General features: G+C 40.2%; 1 protein-coding gene across 2 annotated transcripts in view; it reads right to left on the bottom strand.

The window, feature by feature from the left end:
* Window positions 1-19211, bottom strand: part of LOC118332366 (WD repeat-containing protein 7) — a 141759-nt gene that overhangs the window by 55317 nt on the left and 67231 nt on the right. For both annotated transcript variants that reach the window (XM_035667609.1, XM_035667610.1), the window contains exons 19-22: window positions 18580-18677; window positions 8850-8968; window positions 8072-8195; window positions 1385-1498 (exon numbers count right to left, since the gene is read on the bottom strand). In XM_035667609.1, coding sequence (XP_035523502.1) covers window positions 1385-1498; window positions 8072-8195; window positions 8850-8968; window positions 18580-18677 — 455 coding nt within the window. The remainder of the gene's footprint in view (window positions 1-1384; window positions 1499-8071; window positions 8196-8849; window positions 8969-18579; window positions 18678-19211) is intronic.

Raw genomic sequence — 19211 nt, 5'->3', positions numbered from 1 at the left:
CACACACACACACACACTATGATTAACCTATATTCAGAGTCACCAGAGCAAGACTCCCAAATTCAACGCCACATAAATGATAAATGAGTTTTTAATGTTCCTTATATGAAAGCAGATGTGGCTCCACAGCTCACTGGGGAAAATTATGCCTCTGCTTTCTACCTCAAATATTTCACACTAACTTTAAGGTGAAATGTGAACAGCACAAGTTGCTTTCAGACATGATTAAGTCATTTTCGATCTTTAATAAGATGTGGAATATCCTCAACTGACTCCAGCTCCTCACCCTGTACTAATACAGGCAGTGGAGTGCACAGTATTTTTGCCCTCTGAGATAGTCATAAATCAGTCACAAATTCCTGCTGTGGCCGAAAGACATGGTAGACTGTATGTTGGACCCCGAACCAATCAGAGCTTGCCGTCTGTCACGACTTGGTAATCGGTATAGCACCTTGAACCAATTTCACTGTTCCAACCTGACAGAACTAACAACGTAATTTTGTTTCACCACTTTTTCAGCAGTTTCAATATCGGCAGTCTTCCAATGTGACACACTACACGGGATACAACCAATTAAATGTCGCCCATTATTCATGATAATGGTAATGATATCAGTCTGATGCCAGCATGTTGTGGTACCAGGTAAACATATGAACTACTGCTGCTGGAACATGCTGTTTGGTATGGAGAGCCCACTGGCACAGAAATCCAACACCAGATCACCATCAGGCAGGTAGTTCCTCTTTGTCACCAGCCTTCCAGGTGTTTATGTCATTTCCTGAGCAGTGCAAGTGCAGTGCGATATTTTACATGGTATCATACAGCAGCCTCATATGTCACTGTTGATGTTAGGAAGGGTTGGATCGCAGTCAGACAGCATCTCCAGCAAAGTTCAAATTCAGTTTTCAACAGCGGCACTTAAAAAGCACGGTTATTTCACAAGTGACAACCCTGTGCTGCCTGTGTTTTTATAGCGATGACTAATTTAATGTTTTCATACTGTCTTTATACGGTCAGATTTTCTTCCTGACATAACACACTATGGTGCTGTCAAGATGTGATTTACAATGTTGTATGAGAACTATGAAAGCCTTCTGATAACAAAAGTACCTACTGTAAGTATAGCTTTAATGTTGGTTTAAAATTGTATCACATTGTAAAAATCTTGCATAGAGGTCATGGGGAATTTACATATTTGGTGTTGAGGTAATCAGAAAGTAATGAAAAGTAGTCAAGTACCGTTACTTTAATATTGTGGTACTTTGTGGACTAGGTCAGTGACTATGTTTTACAACAGGTAATTAGTAATTGGATCGGATTACATTACGTTACACAAAGTAAACTAAGTAAGCCTTTTTAAAAACATTATATTTTTTGGCCTTACCTGCTGTGATGTCATCATCCGTGACGTCCATTTCCTCCTCAGGCGCCTTAGTTTCTATTTGCTGAGCCTCAGGAGGAGGCGGGGCTGGAGGGGAGGGCTCAGTGGTCGACCCAGCTGAGGAGAGAGAGAGATAAACAGTTGATGTTCAATGTCGGGCTGTTTGTGTGTGTTGTTAGTGAGCTCATCACAACAGGTTTCTGTGTTGATCCTTATTATCAGGCTAACTGTCCTGGTTAAGCAGCTAATAAAGGTTTATTGGGCCTCCTCATTATCTAGAGAATTAATGGAAACACACACACACACACACACACACACACAGCTGCACTCTCTATATTTAGTGTTTTCATTTAGCCCTTATCTCTTCATTGGCAATTAAGAGTGGCTTTTCATTAGCAGCTGGGTTAATGAATGACGCTGCGCTAATGAATGAAGCGACTGGAGGTAACAGAGCCTACACTGGGCTAATCTCTGGGAAAACAGCCTAATTAATGAATTACACACACACACACACACACACACACACACACAGAGTCTCACAGTGTTTCCCTGTGTGAGAAAACATCAGCTAAAAAAAGCTAATTTCAAAAAGATAACAGCAATAACACAACCATCACACACAAGCTCACAAGGAGACCCTGAACGCACCAATAAAAAAATAAAAATAAAAAACTGTAATTACACTGTGTAATTACATTGATTAATCCCGGTTAACATTGTGCTCCATGTTCCAATTAACCTGCTCACACACACTGCTGACAGCTCAACATAATGACCCTGTACAGCTTTATATCACACACACGCACGCGCGCACACAAACACACACACACACACTGACAGAAGGCCGATACACAGCATGGTTGTTGATTATCCGTCTCAAACGTTAAAGTGATAAAAACTTAATTGAACTTAATTAAAAACATAACTGATGCTTCGCTGTGATTGGACAAAAAGACCATCTGATTTTTCTACAAACACTATCGCTCTCAACCGATGCTTTATGGGATGAGTAGTTCATTCACTAAATGAATAGTTATAGTTATGTACGCAGTCTTGTACCTTTGCCTTTTGCTCCCCATTTTCAAGCTTTTTGTGCTCTGAATGTTTTAAATGAAAGTACCTGTATTTTATTTCTCTTCCTACAGTATCTACTCCTGGCACCTAAAGCATGATACATGCTTTTATTGTTATGTTTAGACAACTCAAAGCATGTGTTTTTAGTAGGTATGAGCGAGGATGCCATTATCTTTATCTGTTCAACCAACTAAATTATCTGTACTGGTATCTGTAGGGTGTAAACCGGACATGGGCGGTGCTTAAACAGGAAGTTGTTCATTAAAGCCTGAAATTGATCTGGATTGATTGATAAATTGAGGACTATATTTAGGTACGGATAATCACACGTTTTACTCTGATGGTACTCGCACATACATCGTTTCAGCTGAGAATTCGCTCAATCCAATCAAGTTTTTAGTAGCCTAACCCTGACCACATGCAGGACTGAATTGCCCAGGATTATGGTAAATGCAGAAATTATTTTCATTTTTCTTCTCACAATATCTGTGCATGGCAACTACGATGTGGTTAAGGTTAGGGAAAAATGTGAGTTACTGCAAATAAACTTTGGTTAACGTATGGTTAGGGTTAAGCATCTAAAACACTCAAATCACTTTCCACCTGCCTACATAAAGGACATACTACCTCCAGCTGCAGCACTTGATGTAAACTGTGAGGTGCACAACACACCAATATTCTGTACATTCCTGATAGATTGCTGTAGATGAGCTATAAAATAAACCACTGTGCAGATTTGTCTAATTCTGGTCTGCATGTGTTGTTCGTGGTGGTTTATCTTAGACACACACACACCCAGACACACACAGGCTGGGCCTATAACTCAACTGTTCTGGGTGAGGGAATGGGAAAGAGAGAGATGTAGGAGCTGAAGGAAAAAAGAAGAAAGAGGGAGGTGGAGGAGGGGCAGATGACAGGGGGGGAGTAGGGGGGTAGGAGGAGAAGGCGTTCTGCCCTGCTCCAAGGTCAAGCTTGTCATGTCAGCCATGACACATAGCTCCCAGCATGCCTTGTTAACCTCCAGGATCTCATGCTCCTCTCTTCTGTCTGTTGCTCTCTCTCTCCTCCGGTTTACAACGCGTACTTCCTGTTCTTCCTTCCTCTCTTTCAGCTTCAATCTTTTTTTTGGATCTTTTGTTTCTTTTCTGTATTTTTATTATTTATTGCAATGTTAATTTTCAGAACTGTTCCTAAAATATTTAATGGAACATTTTTATTTCATGTTTTTTCTTGTAAAATTCTTTTACTAAAAGTTTCCTTTTAGCATGTGTAATATTGAAATTGAAAACTTCCCACCACATATTTCAGATATGTATCAGGCTAATATTATTTTTCGATATGATTAAAACCTCTGACCTGTTTCAGTGTGCTGCCACTCCTTGCCAACTGGCTCCTTTTTATGTTAAATTTTCTTTTATGTTAAAGTTTTTATTTTATTGTTATATACATTTTAACAAAAGTGGCTTCATAGAATATGATATTATATAAGAACATACAGAGGATACATATATATAGAGGAGAAATTAAGGCTACTCAGCAAAGAAGGAAGAAAGGAAAAGCGAAGTACGGAAAGACGGAAAGGAGGCAGGGTAAAGAAAAAGGATAGAAAGAAACAAACAAAACAAAACTGGAGAGAGGAAAAGTAAGAAGAGTGAGGAGGAATAGAAGAAGGGGAAGGAGCAGGAGAGATGAAGAGGGGGAAGTGAGGAAAAGGAGCCGAGGTCAAGAAGTGAAAGACAGGGAGAGGGGGAGAGAGGGAGGAGAAAGAGGAAGAAAGGTGAGAGACACATGCAAAAGAAGAAAAAGGTGAGGAGGAGGAGGAGGAGGAGAGGATGACAAGAAAGGAGTGGAGAAGAGGAAGAGGCGGATCTTTAACAGCAGCAGGTTACCGAGTAGACGGGATTGGGTGACCGAGGCAGAGAACAAACTACAGACAGAGGAGAGAGAGAGGAAATGGTGACCGCTGTTCAGTGATCAAAGAAACAGCTGCTTCACACACACACACACACACACACACACACACAGTTTGACCCTTAAAACTGTGTGTGTTCATGCGTGTGTGTGAGTGTGAACAATGCTGGGGACTTTGTTTAATCAAGTGTGTGTGAATATGAGAGTGTGAAGTGTGTGTACACCCCCCACACCCCCCCAAACACACACACACCAGGTGGACTCTTTCTCCCTGCCCAGCCTCACAGGCTCTCTCCCGGGCCTCCACTGCTCCCTTTTGTCCCCCTACCTGCTGCTCTGGAAGTCTTCCACCCCAAAGAAGATTAAAGCTTCATGCTCATGTTTTATTGTTTGTTAGTGCTTCTGTGCAGCATGTTCAGCTACCACAGGGTGCCAAGATACGGTCGCTGCTCCTGGCTGTTGTTCGCTAAGAAACAGTTTGGTGTTTGAAGCTTTAGAGGTGTTGGTAGTTGATTTTTAAACTTTAAACAGAGCTATGGAGAGTGGTGAACCTAGGTGTGAACCTGAAGCATCAAGTTTGGCAATTATGGATCACCAAGGTATTTGTAGCCCTCAGCACTGACATATTGCAAGTTGAGCTTATTAGCCGTGCCTTGGTTTCAATGCGTTCGTAGCAGGAAACAATAGTGGACACATATTCTAGTTTAACAGTACAAAATAATAGGTTTCGGAAATATTTTAAGCGAGAAATGGGCAATGCAGTAACAGAATTTTGATTCATATTTGATCAGCGCAGCCAGTTTTATCAGAGGTTGGTGTGTTGAGCTGGACTGGACTGACTCACTAAGAATGACTTGTCAGTCACAAGGTATCCACGCCCAAAAACATAGCCTGCTTTAATATTAATTTTACCCTGAATGGAACCATCATTTACATACACAATAATGTATGGAAGAAGTTTTGAAACTAGAGATTGAGACTATAAACTCATTAGGAAACTGAGCCAATGAATCAAGTCGGAAAGGCTACTTTCTCCATAAGGCTCAATACTATCAGACTTTTTCGTGCAGCCAGTGGAGCTGTCCTCTGCTGGCCATTAGAAAGAATGCAGGTTTAAAGTACTTCGCATTGGCGGCTCTGTCCACTAATGTATGTTAATGGTCTTAATGCTAAGCTAGACTAACCACGTCCTTAGTCCAGTTCCGTACTTAACACACAAACATGAGATTGTCAGTGTCCTCATCTCACTCTCAGAGAGAAAGCTAATAAGAACGTTTGACCAGCTCCTTTAAGGTAAAAAAAAAGCAGCTAATTAGACACAGGAGTGATGATAAAAACGGAGTGGACACTACTTTTCTCTCTCTCTTTCTCTCTCTCTCTCTAAGGGCAGGTTAACAACTCCAGTTTGGCCTGTTTCCTTTGTGTTAAAGCCTTTTAAACACTTCCAGGAGAGCTGAAAGGTCATAGGCACTGCTTTGTGTATGTGTTTGTGTGTGTTGTGCGGTCGTCAGCCCCACGCTGCGACAGTGGGACGTCACTGACTCTGTGACATTTCCTCAGCACTAAAAGCTAATGGATAAATACAGGTGTCTTCCTTCAAACAGCAACCACTCCGCTGATGGAGAGAGAGAGAGAGCGAGAGCAAGAGCCAGAGATAGAGAGACAGAGACAGAGGGAGAGACTATTTGATGACAGTGTCAACAGTGAGAAATAAGTCCTATCACTGCACTTATGTTACACTCATTGCCCCCATGTGAAGGACACTGTGGGTGGAAGGAGTGGGTGTGTGAGAAGTGTTGCAATGTACAGTACAGTATATAGTATGGTATAGTCTGCCTCACAGGAAGTGTCCTTCCCCGCCACTACGTGAAACAACAACAACCTCCGTGCTAACAACTTACTGAATATTAAAAAAGGGCAAGGTACCCTAACCCTAACCTGGTACAAATGTAAACAAGCTAGCAGTTGTCCCCCCCATATGCAAATACTCAACCAACACAAGTCCTCCTGACACTGTTTGGCAAGGGCACCATCGCTGCACCCTGGTCCTAACAAGTGTTTATTCCCATGAACCAATAACAGGCTAAATAGTCAGGTTTATGTAGGCGATCTGAGTGAGAGGCTAAATACAATTACAATTTTCCGAGTCTATTGTTTTTGTTTTTGTTTTGTTGCTCAAATAATACAAATCTCCTGCTGTCTATGTGTAGTGGACTTATTAACTTATATATCTCTAATGATTGATGAAGGCTTACGAAGCCTATTTTTCTAACTATTTTTTTGCAGTAAATGTTCGACGTTTCTCTGCCTGGTGAAGACAATTAGTCCTGCCGCTGTCCTCTCAGCTCCTCAGGTGCTGTGTACAGCTGCCTCTGAGAACAATGAAGCTGTAATGGAGGTCAGAGTTGCTGTGGACTGAATGGATGGATGCTTCAGTAGAGCTTTCACAATAGTGACATTGAACGTCTGAAGTGAATTCCCAGTTAGTGAACAAGCTAAAAACGTTAGTGTTGATGGGAAAAAAAACAATGAATAAAAACAGGCCTGGTCCTAATGTTAGGGGAAAATATCTGTCACCCTCCTCTTAATAGACTCATTGGAGCCCTGTGGACCTCGGACACTACGCTTTGTGATACAGAGACAACATGTTTAACCTTCGAATATGAAGCTTCGAGCAATGTTACTGCTGCTAGTGCTGGTTCGCTTCAGGGCAAAAGTAGACCAGCAGTTTTTATGTGACGGTAGGGGGGGTCAGTAGAATTTTGGGACCAAAACATGGGGTCCCAGAACAGAGAAGGTTGACGCACCCTGTTTTACAGAAAGGGAAAAGGATGGTTTTGAGTCCAAAATGTGTGGAAATGACATATTCTGTGTTTCACAATAGACACACCTAGAGTACAGCTTCAAGTTCAAAGAACTTCTCCAGAGGATTCAACACATTCCCGACTTTCCCATGATATTCCAGGATTTCCAGGACCAGCAGGAGTCATCTTACTGTCTGTTCCAGTCCTGCTGTGCAGCACACAGATCAAATTCAATGACCCTTTAACCTCGCTCTATCTCTCTCTCTCTGTCTCTGTTCCCTCCCCCCTCCATCCTCCCTCATTCCCCCGAGGTCACCGGCCCATCACTCCCTCCCCACACCCTCCCCCCGCCTGCGGTACTGCTGTGGTAACACAACACTGACCGGTGCCCGTTTCCATGGCAACAGTTCCCCTGAGAAACCCCCAGCATCCTCACCAACCACAGGGCGACTCCCAAATACACTCACACGGACACACACACAGCATTTTAGAAGGCTGTTTCTAGTAAAAGAAGGTGGAGATTCACCTTTCTTCCCATCAGAAGGTCTAACTATAGACAGGGGGAGAGACCAGGGAATATACAGAAGACAGACTGAGAGAAAAAAAGATTTGGATAGAGAATATGTATCCATAGACAGATGGATATATATGGGGGGGTAGACACTTAAAAAAATAAATATTTGCCCTGTTTTTCTGTATGTTTTCTAAAATAATGGGTTAATTATCTCACAATTCTGAGATACGTTTTCATGAAAAAAAATTCTGCTCTGTTTTTCTGAAATAAAAAGCTGTATACAAATACCGTCATTGTGTGACATTAAAAACCACTAAGAACCAACAGAAAAACTGGTTTCTTTCTGTCTCTCTTTCTCTCAGAACTAAAGTAGCGTGAGGTACTTACGGGAGCTGACAGTATCCACATACTGAGGCAGGTAGGGAGCCCACATGTCAATGGTGTCCTTACGTCCTGATTGGCCAATCCTTCTTAACTCAGCCAATAAGAGAGCTTGTGCTGCTTCTCGCACCTAAAACAGCAAAGAATCGAGTTATGACTATTCTGATCATTCTTCTTCTTCAGTGATCTATAGTGGGTCTTTGAGTGAGCAGCCATGTTAGACGTCAAGTTGGGTTCTTTTACATTTACAGATAGATTTCAATATAAACATTCATATTTAAAACATTTTGTTTCCTCATCTTGTACTCCGGGTCAACATTATGTATGATAAATGTCATTCTTAGAAGACAGGGTTAGCCTGAAAGCCTTATGCTGCATTCACATGAGTTGAGGCAAACAGTTGACAGCAAACCTGATGTCATGTTAGTGGAGCAGGATGGTAAAATTAGGTGAGGCCGGTGCCCGCAGGCATACTGGCAGCGTAATGGTGACGCATTGATCATGTAAAGTGAAATATCTCACTTGACAGAATTTAAAAACCGATGTCCCACAACACGAAGAAAACATGTATAAAACTTATAAGCAATAGAATTATTTTAAACCAATTACATTCACATCATGACCATCACATAGTAACATAATTGTTGCGTGTAGGTTTGCACCCTTCATATCATCGGAATGTTTGTTTGTTTTTCTGTGCTATGAGGGAGGTGCTGTCCGTCTGTCTGAATCCCTGTGAATGCAGCATTAGCATGGAGCTGTGCATACGGTGTGTGTGTGTTACCTCCAGACAGCGGTCCTGCCATCTCCTCGCCAACATCTCCAGCAGAGGAGGTCTGAACTTGTCCAGGCCCAGGAGGTCAGGGAGCATCACGCAGTGCATGGCTGCCAGCTGGCTCCATCCTGCGCACACACACACACACAGTCAAAAAAGACTGCAGGGAGGGCCAGTGGATGGTCCTATATTTCGAAAACTGTCACGTGCTCCCACACAAACCTCACTGCTATCACATAAAAACCTTTGTTTTGTGTTAAACCAGACAATTTGAAAGTGTTGAGACAAAACAAACTGAATGCAAAATGCTGATGATGTTGCTTGTTTTTGGAGTGTTAATGCCAAGATCGCTTGCTAATGGACCAAGGTTTTAGATAAACCACCTGATACCACAATCATGGTGGAAAGTGCTGACAAACATTTTGCGTCTCTTTACATCTTTTGTTAAAAGTTTCACTTGAACACACTGCAGACTAAGACTGATCTCGATCAGGTATGACTTCTTTTCAAGTTACAAAAAGGAAATCAGAACATTTCCCATACTGTTAAATTATTCGCATTTAAATAATGTTCCTCTTAAGGCTGAAAAAACGTGTTTCCATACGACAGCAGTAAGGTTTTCACATCCTTACACACACACACACACTTCACACAATTTGACTTTGTACTTTATACAGTCCTCACACACTAACAGTAAAATACAGAATGGGAATATTATTGACTAATATTCGTGTTCTTGGTTAGAGCAAAGTTATTATTTCTGCTAACCAGAGCCTGAGTATGTTTGATGGCATTAAACAGGTAAACAACAGATATACAGCACTGCCAGGTGGATCGACAAAAGCCTCATAACGATACCTTGGCATGATGAAAGTGTGTTTCATTTCATTCAGGAACAGTACAATGTGTGGGAGATTTTACTTGAAAAATAGAGAAAAACTTTAAGAAACCTTGTGGGTTTTCAGAATAAATGACATAGGTGCATAACTCTTTATCTCAGTTGCATTATCCTGAGTGACTGATGAAGAAAAGTAACATTCAAAATGTCTTGGTATCGCTTTAACAGGGCTCAAATCCGGCTGTATCAGTCTGAGCCAAAAACAATGGCACATATTTATATTTTACACCAAACACGAGAGAAATGTACACCAGTTTGTACATGTCTGTGACGGAGAATGGACTGAAATGTTTATTCGCAGATACTCAACATAAACCAAGGTCCTCATTCACATATATTGGTTCAATATATGGTTTCCAGAAAAGATGCATGTATGTGAAATGCACTGACACTGAATTGCGTTTAAGCAGGAAAGAAATTCCATACAAATTTCTTTGCCTAGGGCACCATGTAAACTTACCTCCGCCATTGAAATACACAGGAAAAACTCAAACTGTTAAGTGTATTACAAACATACTGTGTATTCAGGAATATTCTATGTAGAGGTTGACAGATTTGTGGTAATCAATATCTCAAAAAACATACAACAAATATTTGACATCTGTCCACCAATAAGCAAAACTGTCTCAGTATTATCAGAAAAGAATAATCAGTCAACCTCTAGTTGCAACACTGTCTTGCAGAAACCTCAAATGTATAAAACATAAATTGGAATAATTTCATTACATTAGCTCCTAAAATCAAATTCAAAACTTTTCCTTCCACCACCACTATCAATACTTTTAATTAAATCCTTATTCTCTGTTCAGACTGGTCCCTAATTTTTTGCCTCAAACTGTGAGGCAAACTCATGCTGAGGAAGAACAGAAACCCAGTCAGGTCACCTTCTGACCCAGGAAGCTCCTCTGCTATCTCCTATTTTTTCTTGAGCTACTAAACAGAAGATGGGTCGTGATACCAACATGATACGGCAGACCATGCTTCAACATTTCACCAGAATCCAGAAGTGTTGAAATCAAGTTGATGTTAAATGATAGCCTTTCCTTAGAGCCACGCTTTTGGATTTCTGCTTTCCTTACCTTTTACAGCAAACTACATTTAATACTTTTGCTGCTAAGAACAGATATTCGTGTTGGTGTTTCCACTACTGCTGGTGCTGCTAATAGCCGCTTCTGCTATTACTTTTACTGTTTTACATTATGTAACTTTTCTACCTCAAAATAACAGCTTCCTAATGCTACACTGACTTGTAGTAGGGTGAATTGTGCCTCTGTAATTCCCATTCAGCACCCCATATGCCTCTTCCTGTATTATGTAACTTTGTTGGTGCGTAACGCTTTACAGCACGTAGTCACACAGCAGCAGATATGTCACTGATTTTGGTGAAATTGGATCATATTTTCTGTCCACCGCCTTAACTCTCTGTGATTTAAAGTATCCTGATGGACAGTAAGGTAACCTTTTCTTAAATGTAGACGCTGTTACTATGTAGGTTATTTACCCCTACTACCAGGACTGGGAGCTTAATGTTAGACCACCGTTTTCAGGCAAGAGGCAATAAAACAGGGCTCAGCAGCCTTTATGGACATTGCGGCATTGGCGAATATGTTAAGATGAGTAAAGTATAAAGTGACCAAGAAGAGGCTGGACAAAAATTAATTTCAGACTAGCTTTTGAGCCGTTGTTGAGAGATTGGTGAAGGCTGTAGACAGAGGGCGAGCTGGCCTTCTTCCTGTTGGACTAGTTATATTAGCTGGCTTGCTATGTCTTGTCGCACTTACTTGATGTTTGGCTGTATTAGCAAAGCTGTTGACTTGCTAGTTTTTTATCATAAGTAATCATGACAAATGCACATGTTTATATTCACGACAGTGGTGTTTAAGTGAACTGCACTCTGGAACTTTAACTCAAACTGAAATCTTACATGTTGCTTTAAATTCCTTCTGCAGACTATTCCAAGTGGCTGGAGCAGAAAACATGCAGGCTTTCTTTCCCATCATTGCTGCTGCTACTACCTCTACTAACTATTCCTGAATCTACTACTAAAAATAATGACAATATTAAATCATTGACAATGATAATAAGGTTTCTGCAGGTCAGTGTTGTGGGAATAAACAATACAAAAGCTCTACATTTTGCTTACAGTTGCTGTTTATCCCAACAGAACATTAGAGGGAATTTTAGTTCTACATTTTTGGCCTAGTGTGGCCTACTGGGAAGGATGAGCATCTGTGTGCAAGCTTGCTGTTTTCCCACTATAAAACTAAATAAAAATAATCCTGACTTGTTTTAGTCCGTGAAAATTGTACACTAAAGCTAAAGTTATAAGCTTTGAAAGGCACTTTATTTTTCCTATAGAAACCACAAATGTGGAAGAGTTTAAATAACATGAGAGCACATTCATTGGGTGGATGGGGCAACAAGCCTCCATGGTAAAAGCCAACATCCTGTTAAAATAAAGTAAAAATGTATTACAAATAAAAACCAGCATTCGATTCTGTGAGGGACACCAGGAAGAATCCAATTGTAAGTTACAATGATTACACTTTAGTTCATTTACAGTAAAACTTAAAATGACTGATACAAAAATCATTCTTTTTTTAACTTCAAAACGCAACTTTTGCTATGTATCCCTCTTAACGGTTTATGAGTACAGTATAAATGGATCTGAAAATGGCTAAATGTCAAACAAGGGAAAATTTCAGTCAATTAAACAGTTTTAAATTTAGTCCGGTCAAATAGTTTTTTCCCCCAGTGACACACTCCCCATTCCATCAGGTGGAAATAGCAAGCATGCAAACAGTGAGCACAGAGACACTGAAACGTCGAGACACATGGACACATTCAGACAGACAGGTAGATTTAGAGACAGAAAAAACAGGGTAGGATTTGCACAATACTGCCAACAACTAAAAAGAGACAAAAGACAAGGGAAAAGGTACTGTGGTCAATGCACTCTCAAATACATCAAATCAGAAAAGTCCTCTTGTTTGCAGATGACACAGCTCTTTGACTCATCAAATTTTGCTGCCCTAAAAAACTCATCCTGGGTGCCTGCCAGTTTAATTAACTTGGGTTTAAAAAAAAAAAAACAATTGCTTACATTTCAGACAATTCCAATAGCCTTCAGTGGCGTATTTGTTATGATTATTGTGGTCAGATTTTTTTTTTTTAACTTTTAAAACTTATTTTATGCACCATCTTTCAATTGTCCATATTTTAGAAAATTGTTGGGGAGCAAGGAAAACTGCTAGCTCTTGCAAATATTGCAAGGCTAATTTAATTTCCAATGACCAAATCACATCACAGTTCCAGTGACGTCAAGTGTTTGGCAGCATTTAAATTTGGAGACCTAAAACTATCAATTTCTTCAGCTGACTGTTTTGAAAGTGGACTGAACACAGCTATGACGGACAGACAGTTAAACAAACAGAGCTGTAGACCAAAACAAGGACAAAGACAAAAAAATCTGGAGCTAAACACCTGAGATGAAAACCTAACATTGGCTGCGGGAAAAAACAAGACTGACGCAAGATAAGAGAAATGAGGTGACGAGACCAAAGGAGAGAAACAGGGTGGGAAGATGAATAACTGATGGAGTGAAGACAGGGAAGGTGAAGAATTGTGATGGCATTAGGAGAGAGAAGTAAAGAGGGAGGAGGAGAGGGAAAAAATACAAATATAAAAATACAGATGGGAAGGAGAGAAGGAACAAGAGAAAGGACAAAAGGAAGGAAGATAGGAAAGGAGATCTAGGAAGCAGATCTCCAAAGACAAAGATAAGAAATTGAAAACAAAGAGTATGGCTGCGAGACTTTCCCTAAGTGGTACCCGTCAGTTCAGTCTGTACCTTCGTTGACTGAGGGGATGTTATGAGAAGCAGGGCCGGGGCTGGGGGAGCCAGGGGCCCCTTGAGGAAGGCCCCCGGGGGCCCCCGGAGCCCCAGCAGTAGCAGTAGTAACAGCACTGGCTGTGGCAGCTACAGCAGCTTGTAAAGGAAGAGAAGGAGAGAAGTAGTCAAGAAGAAAAGAATAGGTTAGGAAGATATAAATATATACAATAACAACAGAGAGAATACAAGTAGTCAGGAAGCAGGGAAGAAGAAAATGTATTTACAACACACAAAATGAAAATACAAATACAAAAACAAAGAAAAAAGGAAGCCATCACAGGTAAAGAAGTATTAAAAAACTAATTAAAAATACATAAAAGTTTGCTTTACACAAATGCACTCATGTTGGGTTGTGTCAAACTCAATAAGCCCTATTCGAAAAAAAGCAGGTATAACATGGATACCATATGGATTAAATCTTAATCTTTAAGTCTTAAAAAAAAAACAAGCCCTGGACTCAACCCAAAACAAGAACATTACTATTAGACGATTCTGTAAAAACCTGCATTACATTCAGTGGCACAGTTGTTTAACGTTCCGCACCGAAGCTTTTAAAACTCCTTCAATATCTGCACCATGGCAACCATGATGTGCTTAAAGTTAGGGGAAAATAGTGGTTATGGTGAATAAACCATGGTTGAGATCTGGTTACGGTTAGGGAAAGATCATGGTTATGGTTATAAAATTTTTTTTTTAAAAAGCAGGAAAATAATTGCAGGTCTGTAACAGGATGTGAGCTGCAGTCTCCTAGATAAAAGTCAGATACGTTAAGATAACACCCATCCAGACTGGGACATGAAGGACTCAGACGGTGGCATTATCATTTTATCAACCTGTTTTCATGAGAAACAATTTTAAAAAGAGTATGAACCTTGTCTCAAAAAAGGATGACCAACATATCTGCAAAAACAATCTGCAAGTAAAATCATGTGCGGATTCAAATTGTAATAACCATATAGATTTTATGTTTCTTTGTGCTACAGCCGGAAACCCGAAACCTTCAAAGATCAAATGATAATGTTTCTGATTTGAACCCATTTAAGATTTGAGTATTTTTGAGAAAACAACCCAGCTTTTCACACAAAAGTAAAATCACATCTTACACATATACAATAACTAATGACATTTAAAAAGAAAAATTATATTTTATTTTGAATACAGTCATGGACAGCACCCTTATTGTTCACACAAAAGTAGCTAGGCAGCTGAATGCAACAGGTACAAATCTAAAAACTGTCTATAAAATAGTCCAAATACCACAGAGAAAACATATAGCACAGACACAACAGAGAAAACAGGTACAGCAACATTACATTAGTTGGTGGTAAAGAAAAGAAGTAAACAAGAAAAGGAGAGAAATAGTGAAAGAAAAATGCACAAATACAAACAAGAGACTGAATGAAAGTTATAAAGAAATACTAAAGAGGGAGCGCGTTTGTGGGACGGGTTTTTTCTAGAGAACGGGCAGCAGGCTGAAGCCATGCAGTGAACAACAGTGTGAAGATGAAAAGAGAGACAGAAAGAGGAAGAAAAGGAGAGAAAGAACTTGAAAGATAGACAGAGAAGATGGCTGAGGGCAGTCAACAGTACTTTGCCAGCTTTGGTGCGGAAAAAACGAATATTTCGAATGAAAATTTGCTGTATGAGGAGGTTAAATGTTATTCATCATTTTACATTTTGCATCATCTACTCTAAATCCCTTTAGAAAAGGCTTTGTAACCTTATAAAATAATCATATATGCAGATATTTTGATACCTATTCTAACTTGATAATTTAGTGCCTGACAAGTAGTAAAACTAAGGAATTATAAAAAAGGTAATCATGTTACTCTAGGAATAGTAGATGGAAAACTCGTTACGAGATTAATTTCACTATTGCAATTAAATATTAAACCATGACAAACTTGGGGAGCTTTAAAAATCCTAGTTATATTGAATATTTTCTTAAACTATCCAAAACCACCAACATGTATGTAGAGCACACTCATTCTTTCCCATCTAATGCTTCTCTTCTATAAACGATTACACATTTTTTTCCTGGGCCTGGGTCCAAGCATGCTGTTTTTGACCATGTAGTTTACTCCGAGGTGCAGGTTCAAGCTCAAAGCTTTTAACCCTGAAAAAAAAGCATTGCACCTAAAACAAATCATCATTGTGTACAATTTGTTAAGTGTAAAGAAATGTATGATGTTTTTATTAATTAGTAAATTAATATCTTTAAGAGAGTGAATGTTGAGTGTTTCTTTAGGTCTGTAGCTCTTTATATTCTCTTTTTAACAGCTGGATCACCAAAGGAGGCCAGACTGGCTTTCTCGAAGGATGAAAGTTATATTTTAAAAGTAGTATTACTCACAAAAGTTTGGCTTTGGAAAAAACTTTGTACAATGATGACAATCCTGGGGCTTTAATTAAGTGAGATCAGAAAACATGATGATTCGCTGACATCATATGTATGGTGAACTCACATTGGTTTCAGCCAGTACACAAAAACATTGATGTAAACCTGGCCGTATACTGTTATTCCAAATTATTTACTGACTGCTGAACTAAATTATTTTTTCTGCCACCCACATTTGTGCATGGAGGGTGTTGATTTTGGACCTGAGCACCATCATCTCTGTGATTTATTATTTTTTTTGGGAGAGCCGATTATACAATCTAGCTATTACTGACCCAGTTTTGTGTTCTTGTGGAGAATTCTGTGTTGTCATAGTGTGCCATTAAAACAGTGATTAGTTGGAGGATAGAAATGCAACCTGTTAACCAAGGCCAACCGTAATTTATACTGCTGCAGTCATAATGGCAACAGGAAAATATGTTAATGTCAACATTTGTACTGTGTAACCAGTTGTACTGAAGAGGAGAAGACCGAAATAGTTGGATGTCAGGCTGCAACTAAAGATCATTTTCATTATTGATTAACCTGTGGATATTTTCTTAACTAACTGTCTGGTCTATGAAAAATAAAAAAAATAAGATGACATCTTAAAATGGATTGTTTTTGTCCAAGATATTCAGTTTATTAAGACAAAAAACAACAGTGAATTCGCACAACTGAGAAGCTTGAACATAGGAATAATTGGCATATTTTTGAGAAAAAATACTTAAATGGTTAATTAGATCCCGTACTAGTGGCCAATTAATTTTCTGTCAATTCATAAATTGGCCCATAATGTCTGTCCCCGACCTTATTATTTGTGATAGACATGATGAAAAAACTATGGAAATAAGACTTATGATTTTATCCTTTGTTCCCCTCCACTTGAGGAAGCATCCTGGAAAAACTACTGCTGGGAGTGTGTGGACAAAGGGCCGAAACAGAGAAAAATAAAGATGTTTTTTTAAACCTTTTCTGCATCACTGTGGAAATGATTGTACAACAGTAACTGTGAGAGAAGTGTATTAAACTTTATGCACACACCCAGCACTGCCTGTTCATTTCATTGTAAATGCTGCAGTAAATTAGAGGGGCCTCCTCATTTATTTCCATGTGAAAAGAGACGGTGAGCAGGGTTAACAGCACTCTCCTGCACAAAGCCTCTGACACACACACACACACAAGGTTGGAGTAGCTGGCTGAGCATAGGTCAGGGCCGAGTGTTCCCCCTGAATGGTGGTGAATAGGCGTGTGGCGTGAATACGTCTACACGCTTGTCACGCTTGGCCTCTATTAAGGCGTGACAATAGCACTAAAACCGTGCCTCCCCCAACACCCGAGGGTGCCACCCATGGCATATGTGTGAGTGTGACTTGATTTTTGGTGTGTGTATTTGGTAGGTATTGAGCTTGTTGTAGTGTGGTAGGTAGCTCTCTGTGTGTGTGTGTGTGCGTGTGTGTGTGTGTGGTAGGCAGATGGTGACGGCTGGTTAAAACATCCCCTACAGTGACCACAGCAGATTTTTCTCTGCAAAGAAAGACTCAAAACTTTTTTCACCTTTACTAAGTGAAATTCTCCTTTCTTTCTAATTGTATTGCTTCAAAGCTAAGTGAAAGTTTTATTTACAGTTGTGCGTTATGGGCTTATACCATACCTACAGAGCCTGTGCATGCCATGTGCCTCCTCAAAATTGTACATAAAGTTGGGGCTACGGATAACCCAACATGTTCTCATCCATTAATGTCAAATACCGATGCTGCTTTGTCATTTGCCTGAAGCATCTCTTCCAGAAGCAAAGGTACCCTTTAGCGTCTGTATTAGGCGCCTTTTCAATATGTGGTACTTGTGCCTCTGTAAGGAGACACAAATGGGCCATGGTAAAAAATTGGCATTTGATACAAAATCAAATCTCTTTCCTGTGATTCATGCTGGAAATATTCATACCTTAAAATGTCCAACAAATCCCTCTCACTCACTGGTTGGTCGTTTGTCCCTGCCTTCCAGTGAGTATTTTCTGATCTGGTGGCCCTATTACAAGGACCACCATGTCACTGGCTTTCAAAATTCATTACAAAATGACTGTTACAAAAATTATCTGCCACCACTATGATTAACATCTGCTTGCTATTTGGTTAAAGTTAGAGAAAAATTGAACCAACACTGACTGTTGGTTGGTGAAAGAATATGAAGTGTCAAAATGTCCCCTTAAAGTTCCACTGAGTGGGGCACAGAACCCCATGACCCCATTTACAGTACAGACTGAGGTCAAACTGTGTAGTTCCCAACATGTGAAACTGTTTCTTTGTTTTCCAAAATTAACAAATTCAATTCAACAGATACAAAGCTGCAGTCAGGTCTGACGTTCCAACAACTCCACCCTCATGTCAAAGACCTGCTGGCCGAGGACACAGCGGCAGCCTACTCCTGTGATATTTTAGTTTTTTTCTATAACTCTCTGTGGGTTTTATTGCCGGTGGGCTGCATTATCAAATCCCCGCCTCTTCTCCCTCCCAACCTCCCCTCAGGTCCCCGAGGGGTGTGTGAAGCGAGCGCCCCCTCCTTTTGTAGTTACCTTGTTTGATCTGGGCCTGTAGCGCCGGGTTGGAGGGTTGAGGGGGGGCGGCCAGCATCCTGCGAGGAGTCTCCGGGGTTCCTCCTGGTCTGGGAGGCCTGGAGGAGGATCACAAAGAGGAGGCATGAAATATTAAAGGAGCAGGAAGGAGAGAGGAGGGCCAGCAAACACACACACACACACACACACACACACACACACACACACACCAAAATCCCCCCAAAACACAGTCACAGAAACACATACATACATAAAAACCAGGAGTTCACACCAACTGCTTGAATTTCTTTGTGTGTGTGTGTGTGTTGTGTGTGTGTGTGTGTGTGTGTGTGTGTGTGTGTGTGTGTTCTCAGGCTCCAGCCTATTGAATTTTGGGTGGAGGACACGATCCTGAGTCTGAACAGACTGGAGGCGTCTAACTTTCAGAGACACACAAACACTTCCAATACAACAATTAATGGAAGGATCAATAACGGTTGCCAAGCAACAAATAACTGCCAGGGAGCTCTAGTAATTTTGTTACACTACTAGTTATATAACTTAAATTTGGTATTTGGTCTCTTTTACCGAAAATACCAATATTCAAATCATTTTGTTTGTTAAATAAAATCAAATTATAACATTTTCCAGAC

This window comes from Morone saxatilis, unplaced genomic scaffold (assembly GCF_004916995.1).
Source record: "Morone saxatilis isolate NCDOM2014 unplaced genomic scaffold, NCSU_SB_2.0 Contig21, whole genome shotgun sequence".
Taxonomy (NCBI): Eukaryota; Metazoa; Chordata; class Actinopteri; family Moronidae; genus Morone; species Morone saxatilis.
This window is presented reverse-complemented; position numbering and strand designations above follow the sequence as displayed.